The 20,438-nt window shown below is 35.5% G+C and overlaps 4 protein-coding genes across 4 annotated transcripts in view; 2 read left to right on the top strand and 2 right to left on the bottom strand.

Annotated features, from left to right (window-relative positions):
- LOC113782008 (tobamovirus multiplication protein 1-like) overlaps positions 1-5,558 on the top strand; it is a 20,246-nt gene extending 14,688 nt beyond the window's left edge. Inside the window, exons 3-11 of the mRNA XM_027327923.1 lie at positions 70-122; positions 603-695; positions 827-898; positions 1,437-1,509; positions 1,675-1,720; positions 1,867-1,930; positions 3,678-3,731; positions 4,800-4,877; positions 5,103-5,558. Of these exons, the coding sequence (XP_027183724.1) occupies positions 70-122; positions 603-695; positions 827-898; positions 1,437-1,509; positions 1,675-1,720; positions 1,867-1,930; positions 3,678-3,731; positions 4,800-4,877; positions 5,103-5,195 (626 nt within the window). The 3' untranslated portion in view covers positions 5,196-5,558. The remainder of the gene's footprint in view (positions 1-69; positions 123-602; positions 696-826; positions 899-1,436; positions 1,510-1,674; positions 1,721-1,866; positions 1,931-3,677; positions 3,732-4,799; positions 4,878-5,102) is intronic.
- A 440-nt stretch (positions 5,559-5,998) lies between these two features.
- Positions 5,999-9,920, bottom strand: LOC113783107 (derlin-2.2). The gene is made up of 6 exons (XM_027329145.1): positions 9,444-9,920; positions 8,923-9,022; positions 8,062-8,276; positions 7,896-7,979; positions 7,195-7,248; positions 5,999-6,566 (listed from the first exon to the last, which is right to left on the bottom strand). Exons 1-6 carry the CDS (start codon positions 9,540-9,542, stop codon positions 6,384-6,386), a joined length of 735 nt encoding a protein of 244 aa, XP_027184946.1. The 5' UTR covers positions 9,543-9,920; the 3' UTR covers positions 5,999-6,383.
- A 2,116-nt stretch (positions 9,921-12,036) lies between these two features.
- Positions 12,037-13,720, top strand: LOC113783432 (pentatricopeptide repeat-containing protein At1g61870, mitochondrial). The gene has a single exon (XM_027329565.1). It carries the CDS (start codon positions 12,117-12,119, stop codon positions 13,314-13,316), a length of 1,200 nt encoding a protein of 399 aa, XP_027185366.1. The 5' UTR covers positions 12,037-12,116; the 3' UTR covers positions 13,317-13,720.
- Positions 13,721-14,140: 420 nt separating this feature from the next.
- Positions 14,141-17,847, bottom strand: LOC113783433 (cardiolipin synthase (CMP-forming), mitochondrial). Its single transcript, XM_027329566.1, has 8 exons — positions 17,193-17,847; positions 16,158-16,224; positions 15,956-16,030; positions 15,744-15,795; positions 15,249-15,334; positions 15,092-15,166; positions 14,575-14,669; positions 14,141-14,487 (listed from the first exon to the last, which is right to left on the bottom strand). Exons 1-8 carry the CDS (start codon positions 17,711-17,713, stop codon positions 14,394-14,396), a joined length of 1,065 nt encoding a protein of 354 aa, XP_027185367.1. The 5' UTR covers positions 17,714-17,847; the 3' UTR covers positions 14,141-14,393.
- Positions 17,848-20,438: the final 2,591 nt, after the last annotated feature.

Here is a 20,438-nt window from a genome sequence, read left to right on the forward strand (position 1 = left end):
AATTAGAAGGTTGTTTTAACTTAGTTTTGATGTCTATTAAAGGTTAACATGTTTCTTTTTATTTTTCAGTGCGTGCTATCGTCTTTGGGTTTCACAAAAAAATATTTCTTTTGCATCCTAAGGTGAGTTGGTATCCTTGTTAGAAATATTGCCAGCACACTTATGCATTAGTTGCTTGTAAAACTCTTGGTGTTTCTTTTTTTTGCTGAATCATTATACTTGCTACGTTTAACTCTAGTCCTGTGGTCTTCCTTTCACTTCTTTCCTCCAATTGATTGGTAAGAGTTTAAGAATTTCTTCTGATCATTCACTTTGAGGCAATTCTTGAATGAGAGCTTGTGACAACTAATTAAACCTGCTCGCTGTCCTGTAACCTTTATATGCCAGTAATTTACTAAGTCGTGATGCTAGCCGCCACCATTTGATTTAAATGGAAATATTTATAAATAGCAATTCTCTATATTATTTCTTTTATGTGTCCTTGACATGTTGCCTTCAAGTAGTTTAAGAAGATGAAAATATGTAAACGGAAACATACTGGCTTCTGCAATAGGTACCCTTTTTTATTGCTTAATGCTCATCACCATCTGATCTTGGACCAGGTTCTGACTTTTGTACTCTTGGATCTTCCTGGGCTACTCTTTTTCTCAACATATACACTTCTTGTCCTATTTTGGGCCGAGATTTATCACCAGGCATGTGAAGACTTATGCAATCACTTGATAATTACAAATTATGACTCTCGATTCTCTCTCTCTCTCTCTCTCTATATATATATATATATATATTGGCATTTTTTCACTTGTTTGTCCTTTTAAATGTGCAGGCCAGAAGTTTGCCAACTGATAAGCTCAGGATTTATTATATCTCCATCAACTGTGGAATATACTTCTTACAGGTTTATTGCATTTATTTTTTCTGTTATTCTCCACACTTGAAGTCCACATGTACTTTTCCTTTAATGAATTCCCCATTTGTACTCTTTTGTTAATTTTATTCTGGTGGTTGTTAGCTAGGTATAAGAGCATAAAAAAGTATGTTGATTGGTTCTGTTTAAAGTTTATCCTTTCACCTAATTGTTGTACTTGTATGACATGTATATCTTTTTATTGTTGGATGTCCATTTACAACATAGTCATAGTACCTTCGCAGACATGCTTGGAATCATGAATCTTAGTTTTGAATACTTATCTGGACATTGGTAATGTGCAAAGTAGTAATGGTTTACCTGCTTGCTTCTTCCAACCTAGTATATGAGTAGAGCATTGTACTCTTGCTTTCTGGCTGCATGAGTATGATCTGGAACAGGACATTCATTGACATCAAACCATTTTAGACTTTATGTTTACGCACTTGTTGTCTTAAACTTGCTATAGGCATGTTTATGTAGCCATTTTGGTTCTTTAAAATTCAATACTAAAATGCTTTCAAATCAGGTTTGTATCTGGGCTTACCTCTGGATTCATGATAATAGCGTAGTTGAATTCATTGGGAAGATATTTATTGCAGGTAAGTTTCATGCTGTCCAATCTTATTCTGATAACCATTTATTGTATATGCTCAGAAAACATCATTTTTGTACCTGACTAAATAAATGAAGACATCATGTTTGTTATTCGTTAGATATTGCTTCTCCTGCCTTGCCATTTGCTAATGTCTCTCCATTTTTGGCAGTGGTGTCATTTATAGCAGCACTTGGTTTCCTATTCTATGGAGGAAGGTAAACAGTCTCAACATCTACTCTGCTGTGTTTATCTTAGATGATATGTTCTTCTAGTTTGCACACTGCAGAGATAATATGTCTCATCATTTTTGTTTAATTTCTCAAACTTTTTACCTGTTGAATTTGTCATTCTACTCAACCAGGTTATTTTTCATGCTAAGACGCTTTCCTATAGAATCAAAAGGGAGAAGAAAGAAACTTCATGAGGTTTGCACTTTATCTTCCATAATGTACAGGATCCACATTATACGATGGTTTAGTAATCTAGTGTTTTGTCCCCTTTTCTTTAATTCATTTTGTTTTTCCTGCTATTGGTAGTTGCATGAGTGTACGAGTTTAAAATACAAAAACACACCAAATACTAATTGAATAAGATGATAACTAAATCTATCATGGTCATGTCAGTTGCATTTGCATCATCTGGATCCAGTGGCATGCTTCCAGGCTTAGATATTGCCTGGAAGTGTAGAATAATTGGGTATTCTGTGAATTGTTTACTTTTTCCTGACTTTGACATTGAGAGACATTTGAAATTGAATACGTTTCAAGAAGCGGTAAAGTGTGATCCAGAGAAAATGTTTCAGTAAATACTACGTATCTCCAATTATTAAGTTGAGGGTAGTGATATTCACCTGCCCTTTGAATGGTATGCAAGTCAAATGACAAGCATGTCTTGTATTCTAAATGCTCAGTAAGGTGTGCAAGATGCTAAAAAGGGCATGTGGGTATCATTTCCCTAATTTAAATAGTAAGTTTAAGAAACAACCCAAACAAGGAACTGCTAAAACATCAAGAACAGCAATATAGTTTGAGTTCTTGCAGTCTTTAGCTAATAAGAGGTGTATTTATGGTGCCTGTATATCTATGAAATGGATCCAGTCCTTGTAACTTCTTTACTGTCCTTTAAAAGAGATTTCAAAGACCGCATTTTTTTTCCTCGATGAGCTGCAAAACCTATCCTTTTGGAATTGATGTTAATGCTACTATTCACAAAAGGTTGTGCATTGTTCTTTTAACCTTTTAGAGTTTGTCTTTTTTCTGGGTAATGTTAGTGAGCTATTCTCACTCATGTAGGATCAGGGCCCTAAACCTGATCCTTATCCTATGAGAATTGGCCTATCCAGGAAATTATTGCATTAAATTGGTTTGAAAAGGGCTGGATTCACATGAAAGCGCTTCTTTGAAAAGGTTCTTAACATGATGCTTGTGATTCCTGGGTATGCTGACTAACATATATCACCATAAGATATGTGGAAATGCATGTTTACAGAGTAGCTTTAGAACCGCAAGAAATTTTTTTCCATAGGAACTGCAGACGTGTGTCTTTTTGCTTTGACTACTAATTATGATAGTCTGTTCAAGACAGAAAAAAGTATTGTACCATAGGCTGGCATCTTCTTGACTTGAAAATAAGCTTTACATTCATGTGCAATGGCAAAGCATGGGCCTGCACTTGTTCACAATGGCAAAAGAGTAACTTGTGGCTCTGATGTGTTCCAAGATATTACACTGTACATTGGCTCTGTATATGGTGGGAAAGCATGCTATTTAAGAGCCTGCGTGTAGCTTGACCCTGTTTATGAATGAAATACTTGGTTCATGACATTTTACAACTTGACTAACTTGAACATGACTCCCTATAGGTATCTTGCAGACAAAAGGAAAAATAACTTCATTTACAACAATTTTTTATCTGCATATGATATCTTTTTGGAGCTGCATTCCCGTGAAGGGAAACAGAGATCTATGCTGGTCAGCCAACTAGCAATAATTGATCTACAGTAAACATTTTTGTGGCACTCCATTAATGCTGTTAGAGTAAGCTGCATGTGGTTAATTGCTCCAATGATGTGTCTGTAAAGAGCCTGTGAAATTCTTAACATATTCCAGTTTCAAGGTACCCTGTTTCTATATATAAGATGCTTTTGTTGCCTGACACTTTTCCCAATTGTAGGTTGGATCTGTGACGGCCATATGCTTCACTTGTTTCCTTATAAGGTGTCTCGTGGTAAGCTTTAATCTGCTCATGGGCTGCTTTCTGCAATATATTGAGTTCTACATTTTAGTAATTGTTTATTCATATGCATATCTATTTTGTTCTTATTGCTCTTATTTTATTTTTCTTGGTTGTAGATTATAAATCAGTGTCCTACTTTTATGTTGGTAGACTAGTGTTTTGACTGAAAACTTCCACCTTTTTCTTTTTTGATTTCAAAGTCTATGATTTTTCTTTGCCACCACTGATGTTGGCAAGAGCACATTTTACAAATTTTGGGAGTTAACGTTACATTATTTATGCCAGTTGATCGACCAAAGGAGGAGTACTTGCTTGTGCAAGTAATCTAGAAGTTATCACTCTGTTTATTTAACCCATTAAATACCTAATTCAATATGTTGGAACAATCTTAATCTTTACTTTGATGTATCTTCTATTTACGTATTCACCATTTGATCCTTTGCCTTTTTTTTTTTAATTCAATATTCAATTGTCAGTACCTTTTTTTTTTAACATATAACTTCTGTAAGCATTAGTACCATTGTCGAGTCTGTCTTAATGAAATTTTCTTTGGATGTTATTTATATGCATTGTTTGAAAGAAATAGTAGCCTAAACTGTGTTTGACCAAAATGTGCATGCGAATTCACACAAAATCTTGAAGGACGAATTTCTGTACTTAGACCACGTGAATGTTTCCCTGGAGCTGGCCTTTACTAGTAAATAGAATTATGGAAGATGACCTAATTAAGTGCAAAAGAGATTGCTTGATGTCTATGTATAGGAAGACAAGGGTTGTTTTTTCATTTGTAAAGTGTAGACAAAGCTTCTTGAGAGGTACTTAGACTCTCCTCAGGGTTGGATCTCTTCCTTAAGTTCCACAGTGACTAGAAATTAACCCTTTGTAGAATTAAAATGAAACTGAGAACCAAAAAAAGAAACATGCTTTACTCGAGTTTAGAGTACATCTGATAGTTGGATATCATTATCTGCTGTGTTACTTCTTGCTGGTTTTGGGCATTTCTGCTGATTTGCAGTTTATTTTAAACTCCTTTCAGCCATATCACTGATCTCTATGCAGGTTGTGCTATCTGCTTTTGATGCTGATGCATCACTGGACGTGTTGAATCATCCTGTGTTGAATCTGATATATTACATGGTACGGTGTATTTCAACAATTTGCTTTGCAGATATGTATGTTTGTGTGCAACTGGGTGCATACATGTGTATATGAATGCATAGTATATATCTGTATGTGTAATTCAGTATTTGGCCATGTTGAGTGTTTATGTCGGTGCACTTGAAATTTTTATTCCTGTACTCAGTCCCTGCTTCTTCTTCTTAATTTTGCTTCCCTTCCCTTTGCTTTTGTTGGTAAAAACAGTTGGTTGAGATTCTTCCTTCGGCTCTTGTGCTCTACATCCTGAGGAAGCTACCTCCCAAAAGAATATCAGCCCAATATCATCCCATCCGTTAGCGAGGTTGGAATTTGTGGTAATTCATCATATCCTTTGCTGTGGCTGTGAATTAAAAGCTAGCTTTGTCTGAACAAGAACAGTGGAGCCAGAAATATATCCATAGCTGTTGTTAAGATAGTGGTTTGGGTAATTGATGTCAATGAATTCTTTTTCAACGCCTGGTTGAAGGCAACTATTTTGATTGAGTTCCATAGGGTGGTTCCTTCATTAGTTTTTGGAGATTAGGAAATTGTACTCGAGTGACATCGTATGCATTTAGTTGGGTTGGCTGGTCAAATTAATTTCTTGTAATATTGACGCTGAGGATGCTTTCTCTTGTTCCAAAGTAATACAACATATTGCCTCCAGAATCTCTCAACTTTTGTAGTCTTCCCCCAAGACAGATTAGACTGTATTTTCTGTATGTTATACTGTACTGTTCTTGCAGAGTTGGTCAATTTGTTTCTTATTCCTGGTCGGATTTATGTCCTTATAGTAGTACAGTTCTTTGAGTGGCTTCATGCCACTTGCTTTACTGGGAAAGAAATTGCGAAGGATCACAACCTCCCTCTGCTAGCAAGAGCTTCAAGGAGTAGAAAACAAATTTCTGAAGCATTTCTCTCTCTCTCTCTCTCTGTTTTTATTTTTTTTATTTTTTTTATTTTTCGTGATGAACCATGCATTCAATTGATGTCTGAAGGACTAAAATGTGTGGCCGTAATCTGTCAGCATCAAAATTTTGGAGAGAACGTTAACGTTATTTAGGTGGCTCTTCTTGAAGCAGGAGGGCGTGCAAGTACAAGATATTGCGACACTGAGCTGCTGAGTCTAAAGCACAACGATTTCATGTTTATGTACATGTGAAACAAAAACAAAATGCATTCCCTAAGCACCTCTTCTTGAAAACTGATATATTTCATATCTAATATATATAGTTATTTTGATTTGCAATAGACACATGAAAAGTGCCCTGTACTAGTTTGAGATGACCCTTTCCAGGTCTAAATTACAAAAAGCGTCTTCAAACCCACTCTATGCCAAGCAGCGACACCAGCAAACAATTTTAAGGAATGAAGACAAAAAGACTTGACAAAAGAGAAACACCATAGTCACTGACAACAGGATAGATGACTACTGCAATGGGCCGCTCCACAAAATCTCCTGGCAGATTATCAACAGTACCATTGCCCAGTCTCCCAGCTATCTGATCAATTTGGTGGAACTTGATCTACTGGAGGCGGAGCAAATCTGACATTTGCAGGTCTTGCCATCACTACTGGTTCCTCAGCAAACAAAGACTTGATAAAAGCTGGTGTCTTCAGGGGACGCCGGCCAGTCATTCGTGGATACACGTCTTCCAGAAAATAGTAGGCATGACCTGCTATCATTCCCTGAAGCACAAATCAAACAATCAGCACATTAGTACAGCTTCAAACACAGAACAGGAACCAGTTGTATATCTGAAGGGTGTGTCAAAAGCAGAATCAATGAACTGAAGCTTTAAAACATGTTACTTGTTACCCATGCTAACTAAGCCTTATTCATGGATCCTTGACAATCGTGACCGACAATGGATGATTGCATCACCCCTAAAAGAATATATTATCCATGGGAAGTAATATGAGATTGAATACTAAAGATAACACCTGCGTCCAGCATTATTATTTTCTTAACAGTTGCGCAAAATCCCCCTATATAAACAATTTTTAAAAGTTTGTTACATGTAAGAACCATAAATCTACAATAATGCATTCAAATTTGGTCATGCTAACTATAGGAATAGTACACAATCAGCAAAACCACCGCAGCATACTAAAATGGCTTACATGATCACCTAAGATACAAATCCCAAAAGAATAAGCTAAACATAAAGCTTCCTCATTCATGATTCCAAAACAATAAAGAAAAACATTTTTGACTTGCCAAATGATAAATACATTTAAGATTTTTTTTCCTCTCTCTTACACAAAGTAAAGTTTGATATTCAAAAGGTGACACAACAAAAAAAGAAACACTCACCAGGAGATCCACCCAAGCACTAGCACCAACAAGCACTGAAAAGCCCAAAAGAACCTGCAAGAGAAAGGACGGTAAATGGAATCAAATCAGAAATAGGACTGCAAAGAAAAACTAGAAGAACATAAAGAAGATGAATTAAATGAACAGTAATAAGCCTCGACCAAGTACTCTCTCAAAAGCACTTTAGAGGTATAATGTGTTAAATCCATAAGATTACCATTTAGAAAGTGCACATGTATCAAGTGAACAAGAAAATTTACTAAAGGGTTTCATGGATATTAAAAGTTGTCAAAACTTCAGGGGATGCTTGTGCTTGCGAAGTCAAGTAACAGAAATGTCAATCCAACTTCACAAGTCTGTTAGCTACCATATTAAATGGTTACTCATTGAAGCAACAACTGTTTCATTTATAACATCCTAATGTTCTAGAATATCCATCAGAATGCAAGTCTTAACATGAGATTCAAGAGGATAAGTTAGTTCAACCTTAACTTTTTTCTAATGATTAAAAAATGAAAACCCAATGAATGCAAAAATCTTCTAAGACGAAGTCTAAGATACTAAAATACATTTGCCGAATACTAGTCGTGTTTCTACTGGTAAACTAAGGACCTAGAGAGAGAGAGAGAGACCACTTGGAAAAGGCAACAGCATATAAATTTGGATGTCCATGCTAAGCGATATTTATAAGAATCACTAACCCATGGAAGGTAAGCAGCTGTGAAAGTAAAGAGACCCAAGAAGCTCATGTGGATGAATGGATTTTGCTTGCTCCAAACATAAACCTATAAAACAGCCAGAAAAATTAGTTTAAACAAAAATGTGAAACTTAAGGACAAACTCTGGAGCTAAAAGTTGTAAACTAACCATCATAAATGTCAGTGAATTGCTGAGGAAGATGATCCTTGCAAATGATTCTGAGACATAAGGTATCATCCCACCTATAAGAACTATTCCAGTTAAAACAGTGGCTCCAAACAACAGCATGTAAAAGAAATCTGCTGTCCTTCCCCTGAAAGAGTTTTCCTCAAGAAGCTTGCAGTAGCGAGCCAGAAAAAACATGTGAAACAGAAAGTCCAAGTCTGCAAAAATCAGAATGACATATATTTATAAACGTGAGGAACTAAAATTGATCACATTTACTCCCAAAAAAAAAAAAAACTCGCATTCTAATCAACTGCAATGCTATAAGTCAATCCCATACATCAAGGCTCAACCTAAAAAAATGCAGACACTTCAAATCTCACTTGTAAATTTCTCAAAAAGAAAATGCAAATGCAGATGTAAGAACTTAAGATTCAACTTTAAAATCTGATTGCCTCCTGTAACAGGGCCTGTCTGTGTTTTAAAATACATCCTATGTCATACAGCTTAGGAAAAGCCAGAAGCTCCAATGTAATAAAGAAGCAAATACAGGCAAAAGGCATTCAGACTAAATTGACACGATTAATAGAAAACAACCAAAAATATGGTCCGCAAAATGCAAATGTTACAACCCTTTTCCATTCTATAAGTTACAGACTGCCCTGTACTTCTCATAAAAGAAATTACATGCTGCCCTGCACATCTCATCCAGCAATCAACACTAAACACCCTCGAGTTTCAAAAGCAAAACTGACTTGACTTTTTGACTCATCGTAGCATACAGCACCTCAGCACTGATCATTGGCAGAAACAATTAAGATATTCACCAAAATGAGGTACACATCTACTTTGACAGTTAATTACCCATTTTACGGAAGTACAGGAAATTGGTAATGAGGCGCCAGAACTGATAATGCTTCACCACCAGCTTGGGATTCAAGTACAAGTTATACGGAGATATTATCTGCAACAACCACACAAAAGAAAGCCTCAAGATTGCAATCAAAACCCCAAGAAGATTATGTAAAAAAAATGAAAGTTCAAAAAAGAAGCAATCAGACTCCAAATTTGATCAAATTGTGGCAATCAGTCCAAATCCGTATCAATAATTCACACCCACTTATCATACATCACCCCAAAAAGACCTAATTTCAACTTGTGATATGCACAACCAGAGTGTAAAAATGTACAAGTACAGTGTAAGAAAACAAAACCCTAACTCAACAACTCCAATAACCCAATTTCCCAACAATTAACGAAACCCACAAAAATCCCAAATCCAAAAGTCCCTTTCCCCAAGAGCCACCAATTCCACCCAAAAAAAAAACAACCACAAAAACCAATAAAATCAACCAATACATGAGATGGAAAAAAAAAGCACATACTTCGAGGGAACAACCGATGGTGGTGACAATTGCAGCTGTGAGGTAAGAGCGGGTAATGATGGGCATCTGCTTATACCATTCTTCCACTGCTTGCGCCATTTTTCCCTTCAATTTTTTCCCCCCAAAATCAACAAATCCTACTTTTTTTGCTTCCCCTTTTACACCTATATGTATGTATAGACAGAAATTCTACTGGGATTTCTTGAATTCAAGCTCAACCAGGCGATACAATCACCAACCCGTAATCCTACCAATATATGTTTACGTATGGGAACAAATTTAATTGGAATGATGAAAATGCCCAAATTCGCTGGGACTTTTTTGTGCTAATCTTCTTGAGTTGGGCGGCAGGGTACCACTCGCGGATATGTTAGGTGAAATTCACGGACCAATGGATGATTTCGGTGATTGGCACTGACCAATTAAGTGTTAAGTGGTGATGTATGAGACTGGAGCGTGGATGAAAATTTGAATTTTGGATTTTTGGATTTTTTTTTAATTTTTGGTTTAGTAGTGGGGAGAGAGTTTGTTTGGATTATATGTGTATTTACATGTGAAATCAATCTGGGTTTCCGAAAAAAAAAAAAGAGAAATCAATCTGGGAATTTATGGATTGCAGTTGTGGCGCCAGGAGGCACGGGCAATAAGTACCTCCAAAATACTAGTATAAATATGGTGTAGAAAACTTAGGAAAAGTTTGAAGTAACGATCGTTACGGTAACGAAACTGTTTTCACCTAAATAATACATAAAAATATTTTTAGCGACCATTTGATTATCTGTTATACCGGTCATCTAAATAAAGGACAATGCTATAGTGCCTATAGTTATGGTAATGATATTAGAGAAACCTGCTATTATAGGTTTCTATTACCTTTAGTGACAGATCAAAATTTTTAGCGACTTTTTTAAATATTATATTAAAATAATTAATATTAAATTTAGTAAGTTTTTAATTAAAACTAGTAAGTATATGCCTGAAAGATAAGTTTCAGTCAGAAATAGAAATTTACACTTTGAGTAATTTAATTTACTTATTATTTGACAAAATTTACTTTTTTTTAAATTAAACTTACTAATACTAAGAGTAAAAAATTTACTTCAAATTTAGATATAGAGTAGTAATTTACTTCAAAAAAAAAGTAAGTTCCATATTTATTCAAATTTACTTTTTGAGTCATAAAAGTTACTAATTTATTGAGTTAACTTACTACTTTTAATATAAAACTTACTAACCAAAATTTTAGGTACTATTTTATTTAGATGACCAGTACAACAGGTAATCAAATGGTCGCAAAAAGTGTTTTTACCTGTTATATCAGGTAAAAACAGTTTCGTTATCACAACGATCGTTACTTCAGACTTTTCCTTAAATTGAATGCCCAGATGGCAACACAAGGAACTTAGTATTGCATCTTTTTGAATTCTATCTAATCTAGGTGAGTTACTTGGAATTTATCTGTGGGTTTGTTAAAATCTGCAGTATTACCAATGATTTCGTGGTAGGCAAGAAGTATTGTGGTGCAATAAGCAAAGAAAAGAAAATTGGTTTTTAGAATCTGAAAGTGAACTTCTAGAACCAGATTTACAAGATAGCATAGCACATTGTAGCAAGGTTCATTTTAGGTGAGTTGTCCAGAATTTTGTCCTTTGCTGAAAATTATAGGACTTTTATTTAATGACATTGCTCTTTGTCATTTTTGGCATTTTAGGTTATTTGATTCAAAATAGTTGTTGCTTGTTTTTGTTTTTCCCCCCTAAGGGAGAGTATATAGTTATTCCTGTGCATTGGATAGTGAAAACTTTTAAATACTAAAAGACCTAGGCTTCATCTTATTAATCTTCAAATGGTAAAGACGGTGTAATTTGCTAAAAGAGTGTGATGGGATCATGGGAGCATCGTAATAGAGTGATGGATCATAATCCCTAAAGAGGGATATTTCTTACTTAATTTCAAATGAGGACAGTGGTACTCAGAGTGAGCATGGATACACATCTATGGTGAGTGTGAACATTTTTAGTATTACATTCACACTTGTGGAGTTTTTTTTTTTTACATATGATTTTTCCACCCCCCTCGCTCCCAGCTGCAGGATTCGAACTCTGAATCTAACAATGAAAAACTCTTACAGCTTTCCCCCTATTTTGAGTGAATGTGTTTTAGAACACTTTGTTTAGAAATTAAGTAAAAATTATCGTAATGTGAGAGTATCTTTGAACGATTACTATTTTATTGTATTATAAAAAAATTTTCTATAACAATTTTTTGCTTTATAGCTGTGTTGATATTAAAAATGTGGTTAATTTGTTATAGAAAAAATAAAAAGGCGATTAACTTTAAAAAAGAGCTAGTCTTGACGCTATATTATCACGATTGAATTCGGTGATATGTCAATAAAATTTGTTCAAATTTTGCACATATAACATATTTAAAATCGTTTCATAAACATTTTTTTTTACAAAGTTTCACAACAGAAATGGTAGAGTGCCATCAATCCTACACACAAAATTGCAAATATGAGCAAAGGCTGGGGTTTCATTGCAAATTTGCAATGGACGCGATTCTTTGATAAGCTTTCAGAATCTCTCCACAGTCCCCAGCATAAACCCTGAGTCTCCAATCCCGCATAAAAACAAGACAATCCTCTGAATTCCTAGAGCCCTAGATCCCACAATGGCCCTTCGCCTTAAGCTCCGATCAATCTTGCTGCTTCAAAACCGCCGCCGTTTCTCAACCTCAATCCTAAATCCCAACTCAAATACCCCACTGACCAGCAAGGAAAAGTCTCGGGCTGCGCTCTCTCTCCTTCGGGCCGAGAAGAACCCAGAACGAATACTCGACATTTGCCGCGCTGCTTCGCTGACTCCGGAATCCCATCTCGACCGCGTCGCCTACTCCAAAGCCATTTCCAAGCTTAGGGACTTAAATTACTTCAATGGGATTCGGTCTTTTGTCGAGGAGTCCATGGCCCGGCCCGATATGAAGTCCGAGCGATATATTTCCCATTTTGTTGTTCTGTATGGGCAGGCTGGCATGGTTGCTGATGCACGCAAGACGTTTGAGGAAATGCACGAGATGGGTCTCGATAGAACGGTAAAAACACTTAATGCTTTGCTGTTTTCTTGCGTTTTAGCCAAGGACTACAAGGAAATGAAGCGGATTTATATGGAATATCCAAAAATTTATGGGATTGTCCCGAATTTAGATACTTACAATACTGTGATCAAAGGGTTTTGTGAGTCTGGTGAGTCGAGTTCTTGTTACTCGATATTGGCTGAGATGGGTAGGAAAGGGGTTAAGCCGAATGGGACAACGTTTGGGACGATGATTGCGGGATTTTATGAGGAGGAGAAATTTGAGGATGTCGGTAAAGTGTTGAAGATGATGAAAGAAGAGCATAGCATAACTCCTGGGACTAGTATTTATAACATTAGGATTCAGAAGCTGTGCAAGTTAAAGAGGAGTAGGGAGGCAAAAGCATTGTTTGAGAGTATATTGTCGAGAGGCTATAAGCCGAATAAAGTAACTTATTATCACTTAATTCACGGGTTCTGTAAGGAGGGAGATTTGGAGGAGGCAAAAGGGTTGTTTGAGAGGATGGTGAAGAGTGGGATTAAACCCGAAGGCGAATGCTATTTCACTCTGGTTTACTTCCTGTGTACAGGTGAGGACTTTGAGGCTGCACTAAAGATCTGTAAAGAGTGTCTTGCAAAGGGTTGGGTTCCAAATTTCACGACTATGAAGTTGCTTGTGGAGGGTCTGGCTAGCATTTCAAAGGTCGATGAAGCAAAGGAGATTATTGGGCACCTAAAAAAGGAGTTCTCAGCAAATGCTGATCGGTGGACTGAGATTGAAGAAGGATTGACAAAGTAGACAGGATGAACATGGTGGTAGTCTATTGAATCTGCTTCTGCATCATACGATGATCATACTGAGACCAAGTTAGAAATAATTTGTACGTAATTTTTGTCTGGATAGAATTGTAGTTTTCTACTCAGTTCTGGTAGCTCGGACAAGTTTTGATTTTGATAATTTTGTTATGATCAGTTGCTCAGTTTATTAAGGTGTTTTATCAATTAAACTAACTCTGCTGGAGATAAATGGTGCCCAAATGCAGTTCAACGTATCATATTTCCTTTCGCATACATTTGGAGATACGTTTCCATAACATGAATGTACCACCGGTGCTGCTTCTATATGTATTAGGCTTCAGACAGGCTCAAGGACTCAGAATTTTCACGAGATATTCTATGTTTACAGGCTCCAATTGTACTCTCTGATTGATGTTAGTGTGGGCATTAATTATGCTGAATGTGGCATGTGTAGGATCATGCATTGCGATTCGGGTGTTCTTTTCAGCTGAATAAACATTCGTGCTTCTCAACCAAAGCTTTTCACTCTCGAGGAATTCAATGGCCTATAACCAGCGGCGAGGTTTATTAGAATCTTACAGGACGAGCATCATTTGCTGAATGAATCATCTTTTCGAGACAAGTGGTTCACAAATGCCAGAATGTCAATTCATTATTACAATCCTAGGTTACTTGTTCGCCAAAGAAAGAAGAGAAGCCATCCCAGTCCCCTCCTTGTACCGCTTTCTGGGTGCAATGTGCGCTTTTATTGACAAGCTGCAAGTCTGAGAATTGCATACGAGCATGAATATTAATCTGTCATTAATTGTTGTAAATTCGAGGATATAGCAAAAGGTGTAAAAAGTGTTTTATTTTAAAAAAATAAAATAAAATATTGCGTTCTCATGTACAATGATTCTGTCAAGTACAAAAATACATCTGAAGCATTACTTTCTCTTCCAAAAGAAAGAAAGAAAGAAAAAGATAAAAAATATACAAGAAAAGTGAACATAAACTCACGACTCTGTTTAAGAAAAAGCAAAAACACAAAATTCCAGCTCTGCTTTTGCTCTGAACCAGAAAAGCACATAAATTTAGTCTACAACGAAGTTGTCATTGACTTGGACCCAGTCTTTAGGTGTTGTATTCCATATGCGGCTGTTGAACCGACAGTTGTTAGAGCAACCAACCAGCTGAGAAGCATGCCAAGTGTTATTCCGGTGTAAAATGACACAATTCTACTACATGAAATGCCAAACTATTTCCACAAAGTAAAGTACCTCAGATATGTAATGTATGACTGAGTTTCCTCGTTACCAAATTCTGGTTGCAGAAGAGCTGCAGCAACTAGGACCAATTGAAGAACTGTGTTCAACTGTCAACATATATATCAGAACTTAGCTAAAAAGAAATAAAATTTATATTTAGGATGAATCAAGTGAGCAATATACAGCTGATCCAATACAGTCATCCTAACAATTTCCCGCACGTCCTCGCATGATATTAGTGTGCTAAGTAATCACTAGAAGCAGATCCCGACTCAGTTAGCTTCCTCTTTTCTTTTTCCCCTGCTTAAAATGACCTTGGTTTGCCACTGAAAACAACTTACTAAGATGCAGATAGAGATTTCATCTTTTAGTTATGAGAAACCCATCCTTCCCTCTTCCTATCTCTTCTTGGCACATTTAAAGAGGACATGAAGAAGCATATCAAACTGCTCTCACTAAATTGATGGATTTCTGATTATTGTGCTGTATCTTTTTCACCAAGTAACCAGGCCTGAGAAAATGAACATACCTTGCTTATCAAGAGAGGTTCAACTTTCTCAGGGCAAGTCCCATCAAGGTTGAAGAAATCAAACCAACTCTTCCACTGTTACAAGAATTTAACTCAATAGTGTCAAGCAAAGATAGAGCAGCTCAGTCATAAAGAGCTTCAGGTAGATCTCCCTCACCTGCCATTGCAAACTGCTAGCTCTTTTATAGACTGCCCCGCCAACAAGGGCAACATCACGCAACACAACAAGCGCAACAAGTCCGGCTACAAAAGATAAAAGACCAATTGAATAAGTATCTAAAGAAAGGATGATATTATCTTCAAAAATTTAATTTTAATCCTAGAAATTTCTCTTGTATCAGTTGGCCATATAACTGGCAGACTTGCATAAATATATCATTGACAAAGTTTCTAGCTCAAAAGGTGGACATCTTTTTTGTAAAGAAAATTAACATCACACAAAGGGGAATATCTGACATACAATTATTTGGTACTAAGTATACAGAAAATAAATTACTAATTGTTTTAGAAAAAGAAAAAGAGTAATTTTTTTGTCACCACACTGTTACTTGCAATGTTACCAATGGCATTAGATATTTGATCAGTAGTTCTTCGATTTAAAAAAAAATGACAAAAAAGGCACATACAAGTAGGAAACCAATTACGCACTTACGGTGCAGAAGACCTTTATAAACCATGCCCAAAGCAACAGATCCAATTAGTACCTGCACCCATGAATGCAATGAAATACTGAGAAAAATTACACTAACCAAGTAATGCTGTGAAAAAGATGTCACATTCATTTATTAGAAGTGTAAGACAAAAGGAAAACAATATTAAAATTTTTTAATGTAATCGGGCAGCCCAGAAAAAGTTGATTATTACCTTGTCAGCAAGAGGATCAAGGTAGGAACCCACCACAGAATTGATTCCCATCTTCCTGGCCAAGTAACCATCTAGCTACAAAATTGGAAAAATTAGAAGATATTGGCATCCATCTAGCTACAAGGAAGATTGGAAAACTTAGAAGATATTGGCATCTCCTCGTATCAAACATCCAATAATGACAAGACTAGAATTCCCATACCCAATCAGTCACACCAGAGATACCTAGACCAACAAATGCTGAAAGATACATTTCATGGGTGATCATCCTGCAAAGTCAATTAGAACAATACTTTATAATGGCCAAATATACAAGACAAGTTGAATAATAGAATTGTTGGTTAAGAGCACAGTTGAATGACTGAATGTAGAGGTGACTGAATAAGCATCTTACTCCTATAACACTATTCCCACATGCAATGATAAGCAAACTAGACTGAAATACTATAGTACCAACCCAACACATCATATTTCAACTCTATTTGCCAAAGCAAATGCAAACACGCGCACAAAGAGAAGATAAACCTTTCAAGGATTCTAGTACAAGCATGTTTAGGAGATAATAATGGGATACTCAGTGCTAAAATTTTGGCTTAAACTGTTATATAATGTTCCTCAAGGCCATGTGCTATGATAAACCTGATCAAGAAACAAATAATAAATAAAAGGGGGAAAAAAGGAGGAAGCAGCAAAACAAAACCCAGTAATAGAGGATTACTCACATATCCTCATCGAGGATCAGTATTGCAGAAAACAAAGATCACTATACTACTTTTGATTCCTAATGTAGTATGCAAAGGTACATTGTTACTAAACAACCGATAAATGTTGTGCAGGTTCATAATCCAACAGTCATTATTGTCTTTCAAGGTTGCCTGAAGCCTGGACTGCACTAAGAGAAATCAATCCTAATTTCTTAGAACGACCACTTTCTCATGTATGTTTAGCAACTAAAATCCGACTAAACAAATTAGCAAGCAGTAAAATTATGGACTTTTACAAATTAATATTCTTTACTTCTCCATCTTGTTCAATTATGCTTGGATACATCACAGAGAAAAGGTTGTAATTGAGTTTTACCATAAAATTTTCAGCAAAATGTGGTTTTTCCCCTTCATTTCACCATCAATATCGAAAGCACGTAAACATTTTATATTTTCCGCATGAATCAAAAAACCAACAAACATATTAAATTCATGAATTTAAAAAAAGGGCCAAATTTGAAAAAGAAATATACCATCCAAGCAGTGGGCCGGAGACTAATCGACTGAAAGAAATAAAATTGGGAAGATTCAAATAGCTATCAGTAACTTTGACCAGAGCATCAGAATCAGCATGATCAAGCTTGGACCCATTAAATCCCTCACTATATTTCTTCTCCTTGCTGTTTAAATCCTGAAACCGTAGTTTGTACGTAATAATGTTATTCAGGGCATATGGGACCCTGGGTGAAAGATTGAGCAAGGCGACGTCGCATTGGAGGTGAAGGGGAGTGGCGGATTGAGATAGCTTCCAAGGGGGCGACGAGAGAAATAGAGGGCCAAAAGTGGACGAAGGGATAGGAGAGAGAAAATGGGGCCGAAGAAAAAATGGGTTTTTGATAATGTTACTATTGGAATTATGGGATATGTAGGACTGGGAACTGGAGCAGAGGGAGACGAAGGTTCTAGCAGAAGAAGAAACAGAATTAGGGTTTTGAAGCGGGGATTTCGTGGATTGGGAAATTAGGGTTTTAAGGATTGATCGGAAGAAGGCCATGGCCGATGATGGTCAAGCATTGTTTTTGCAGTTGCAAAAGGTGGAAGGACAGTTTGGAGGTTAGGGTTTTACAAAGGGTTTTAGAGGAAGAAGATGACACGTGGCAAGTTACCCGTGGTATAGTCAGAAGAGCGGTTTTCTTTTTTGGTTTGGAAAAATTTTTCCTTTCTGGGTTTCATTCTCCTGGCTGTGTTATTTCAATTGTGTTATTTGAGATACGGCTAAGTATTTCTATTTTGAGTATATTTCTTGGAGTAAATAATGAAGAGAGTAAAATGCAGTTTTCAAACCCAAACTAACCGTTGAGTAATTTTGGTACTCAACCAACTAGGAGTAGATGGCCACCACGGAGAGATTTAAAGCTTTTCTTAGATGTAGAGGAAGGGATTATTTGCATTCTAAAAAATCTAGAATTTCTTGAAAATTTTCGCCAGCAGGTACATAGACTGATAGGCACCCGAATGAGTTTGTGGCGGTTCAATTTCCTTTGAATTTCCCATTTTGATCCCTTTGGTCCTTCTTTCCCCGTATAGGAGTAGTTGTAGAATGGAATGTATTGTATGAAAAAAAAAGAGTAATTTTGATACTCAAACTTCACAAAAACAAATTTGGTATCTGACGTTATAAAATTTAATCACAATACACTCAATGGAATTCTTCACATTCATTCCTACTAGAAAAAAATACATGCTGTGTATGTCAACAAAATTATAAACCATTATCAAAAAAATTGGAAAACAACACTCAAACTAGATTCCAAAGAAAGTTTCAAAACCTAATATTGAACGAAAAGATCCAAAGAAAAACCTTTCTGTATCTTTGTGACACTTTTGACTTGACTCTCAATATTTTTCAATATTTTCGAATATTTTTAAAATTTTGCTGACATACACATGATAGGATGTGACTTTTTCCAATAGGAATTTAAAAAAAAAATTCCCCCAAGTGAAGTATGCTTAAATATTATAATATTGAGTACCAAATTTGTTTTGAAATATATTCTCTCTAAATGAAAATATTTTTCTCTCTTTTTTTTTTGCTTTGTCAACAAATGTTACTAGGGACTACATAAGAACAATCAAATAAATTTGATAGATGAAGTTATTGTTGTCCAATAAATATATGGGACGCGAATTTAGTATGACGGGGTGTGGATTTAACCCCTCTCGTTCAAATACGGCATGTTTCATAATTGAACGAGCAATTTATTTATCAATGAATGTATAGTTTATGTTGGCTTGGAACACCACATGAGGTATCCTTAGGGCTGCAAACAAATCGAGCCGCTCGCGAAACTCGACTCGAGCTCAAAATATTAAGCTCGAGTATATATATATATATATATATATATATTAAGTATATATTTTTTTATTTTTTATTTTAAGTATATATATTTTTATTTTAAGTATAAAATTACATATATATCCTTAATATTTTATTATTTATTAAGAAAAAATATTATTTTATTTATATTTTAAAAAATAAAATAATTATTTTTTATTTTTTTCGAGCTTGAGCTTTAAATTGCCAGCTCATCGAGCTTGAGCTCGAGTTCAATAAAATTAAATCAAGACTTAGCTCGATTAGACCAAAACTCGACTCGACTCGGCTCGGCTCGTTTGCAGTTCTAAGTATCCTCTTCTCTTGGTTGTATGGGATTTAGTGATGATATTCCATAAACGAGAACTCAGAAGCACCCATTTATTCTGCTTACCCATCCAATGCCAAGAAAGGATTTAGTCAACTTTGCAATAACATGGTCATATTCATACGATATATCTATAATAGGAAAAATTCTTCAAAACATCCTTTAGATTTCGTGAAATAAATTTTTTTTGTCTTTTATTTTTAAAATAATAATTTTACATCCCTTATAAAATCAAGTTGATAAAATTCGGTCCAACTTAAGTTTTCGACCAACTTTTATTTTGAACCCACTCACACATGATCATTTTTTCAGAGGCAAAAAGGTTTTATCTCATATATAATTAAATAAATGGTTTAATCCGTTGGTATTTTTAACCCTAAAAAAGTAGGATATAACCCGACTTATATTCATTTTTTTCCTAAAAAATTGAGATCTGACCTAATCCATAAGCATTTTGCCACTAAAAAATTGGGATGTGATGTGACCTTTTTGTACATGAAAAATGACTGCAAGCTGGTCTGTAGTAATTTTAGGCTCAAAAGTATCGAAAATTTAGAATGGGATCAAATTTTGCTAATTTGAATTTTTAAGGGACATAAAGTTAATATTTTAAAAATAAAGGTTAAAAAAATCATTTGACAAAATATGAGGGAGGTTTTCAACAATTTCCATTTATAATATTCTCGTTTATAATATTCCGCTTATAATATTCTCGTACTTCTCTACCCAAGACTTTAACGAATATAACGGGCTTCCAAGTCATTAGCTGCCTGAAAGTAGTTACTTCCACGACCCCAATTGAGTTTCTTACCAAATCTTCTTCCAACACTTTCTTTTTTCTTTCTTTTTTCCTGTGAATGAACAACCTTCTTTAAGTTCAAAAACAATACATTCTTTAGCTTTCTTTTTCCTTTATGATGCCAGCTTGTATTTAATTAATCTGAAAATATCCTTCGGCTCCGAGGAGATATTGAAACATTACCTGGCATTGTCAATAAATGAAAGAGAAAGATGGAAAGATACCACATTTTATGATTGTTTTCGAACCTGAGAAGGTTTGTTGGGAAAATCAAAAGG

Source organism: Coffea eugenioides, chromosome 9, assembly GCF_003713205.1.
Source record: "Coffea eugenioides isolate CCC68of chromosome 9, Ceug_1.0, whole genome shotgun sequence".
NCBI lineage: Eukaryota > Viridiplantae > Streptophyta > Magnoliopsida > Gentianales > Rubiaceae > Coffea > Coffea eugenioides.

Bases quoted from the DNA above. Each gene is read 5' to 3' on its own strand.
- LOC113783107 (XM_027329145.1), bottom strand. From the start codon at position 9,542: ATGGCGCAAGCAGTGGAAGAATGGTATAAGCAGATGCCCATCATTACC. The intron at 9,023-9,443 runs GTATGTGCTTTT...TGGTTGTTGCAG, and splicing joins CCATCGGTTGTTCCCTCGAA to ATAATATCTCCGTATAACTT. The intron at 8,277-8,922 runs GTAATTAACTGT...TGATTTTTGCAG, and splicing joins CCTGTACTTCCGTAAAATGG to ACTTGGACTTTCTGTTTCAC.
- LOC113783432 (XM_027329565.1), top strand. From the start codon at position 12,117: ATGGCCCTTCGCCTTAAGCTCCGATCAATCTTGCTGCTTCAAAACCGC.
- LOC113783433 (XM_027329566.1), bottom strand. From the start codon at position 17,713: ATGGCCTTCTTCCGATCAATCCTTAAAACCCTAATTTCCCAATCCACG. The intron at 16,031-16,157 runs GTATGGGAATTC...CCAATTTTGTAG, and splicing joins TCTCTGGTGTGACTGATTGG to CTAGATGGTTACTTGGCCAG. The intron at 15,167-15,248 runs GTGAGGGAGATC...TTCTTGTAACAG, and splicing joins CTAGCAGTTTGCAATGGCAG to TGGAAGAGTTGGTTTGATTT.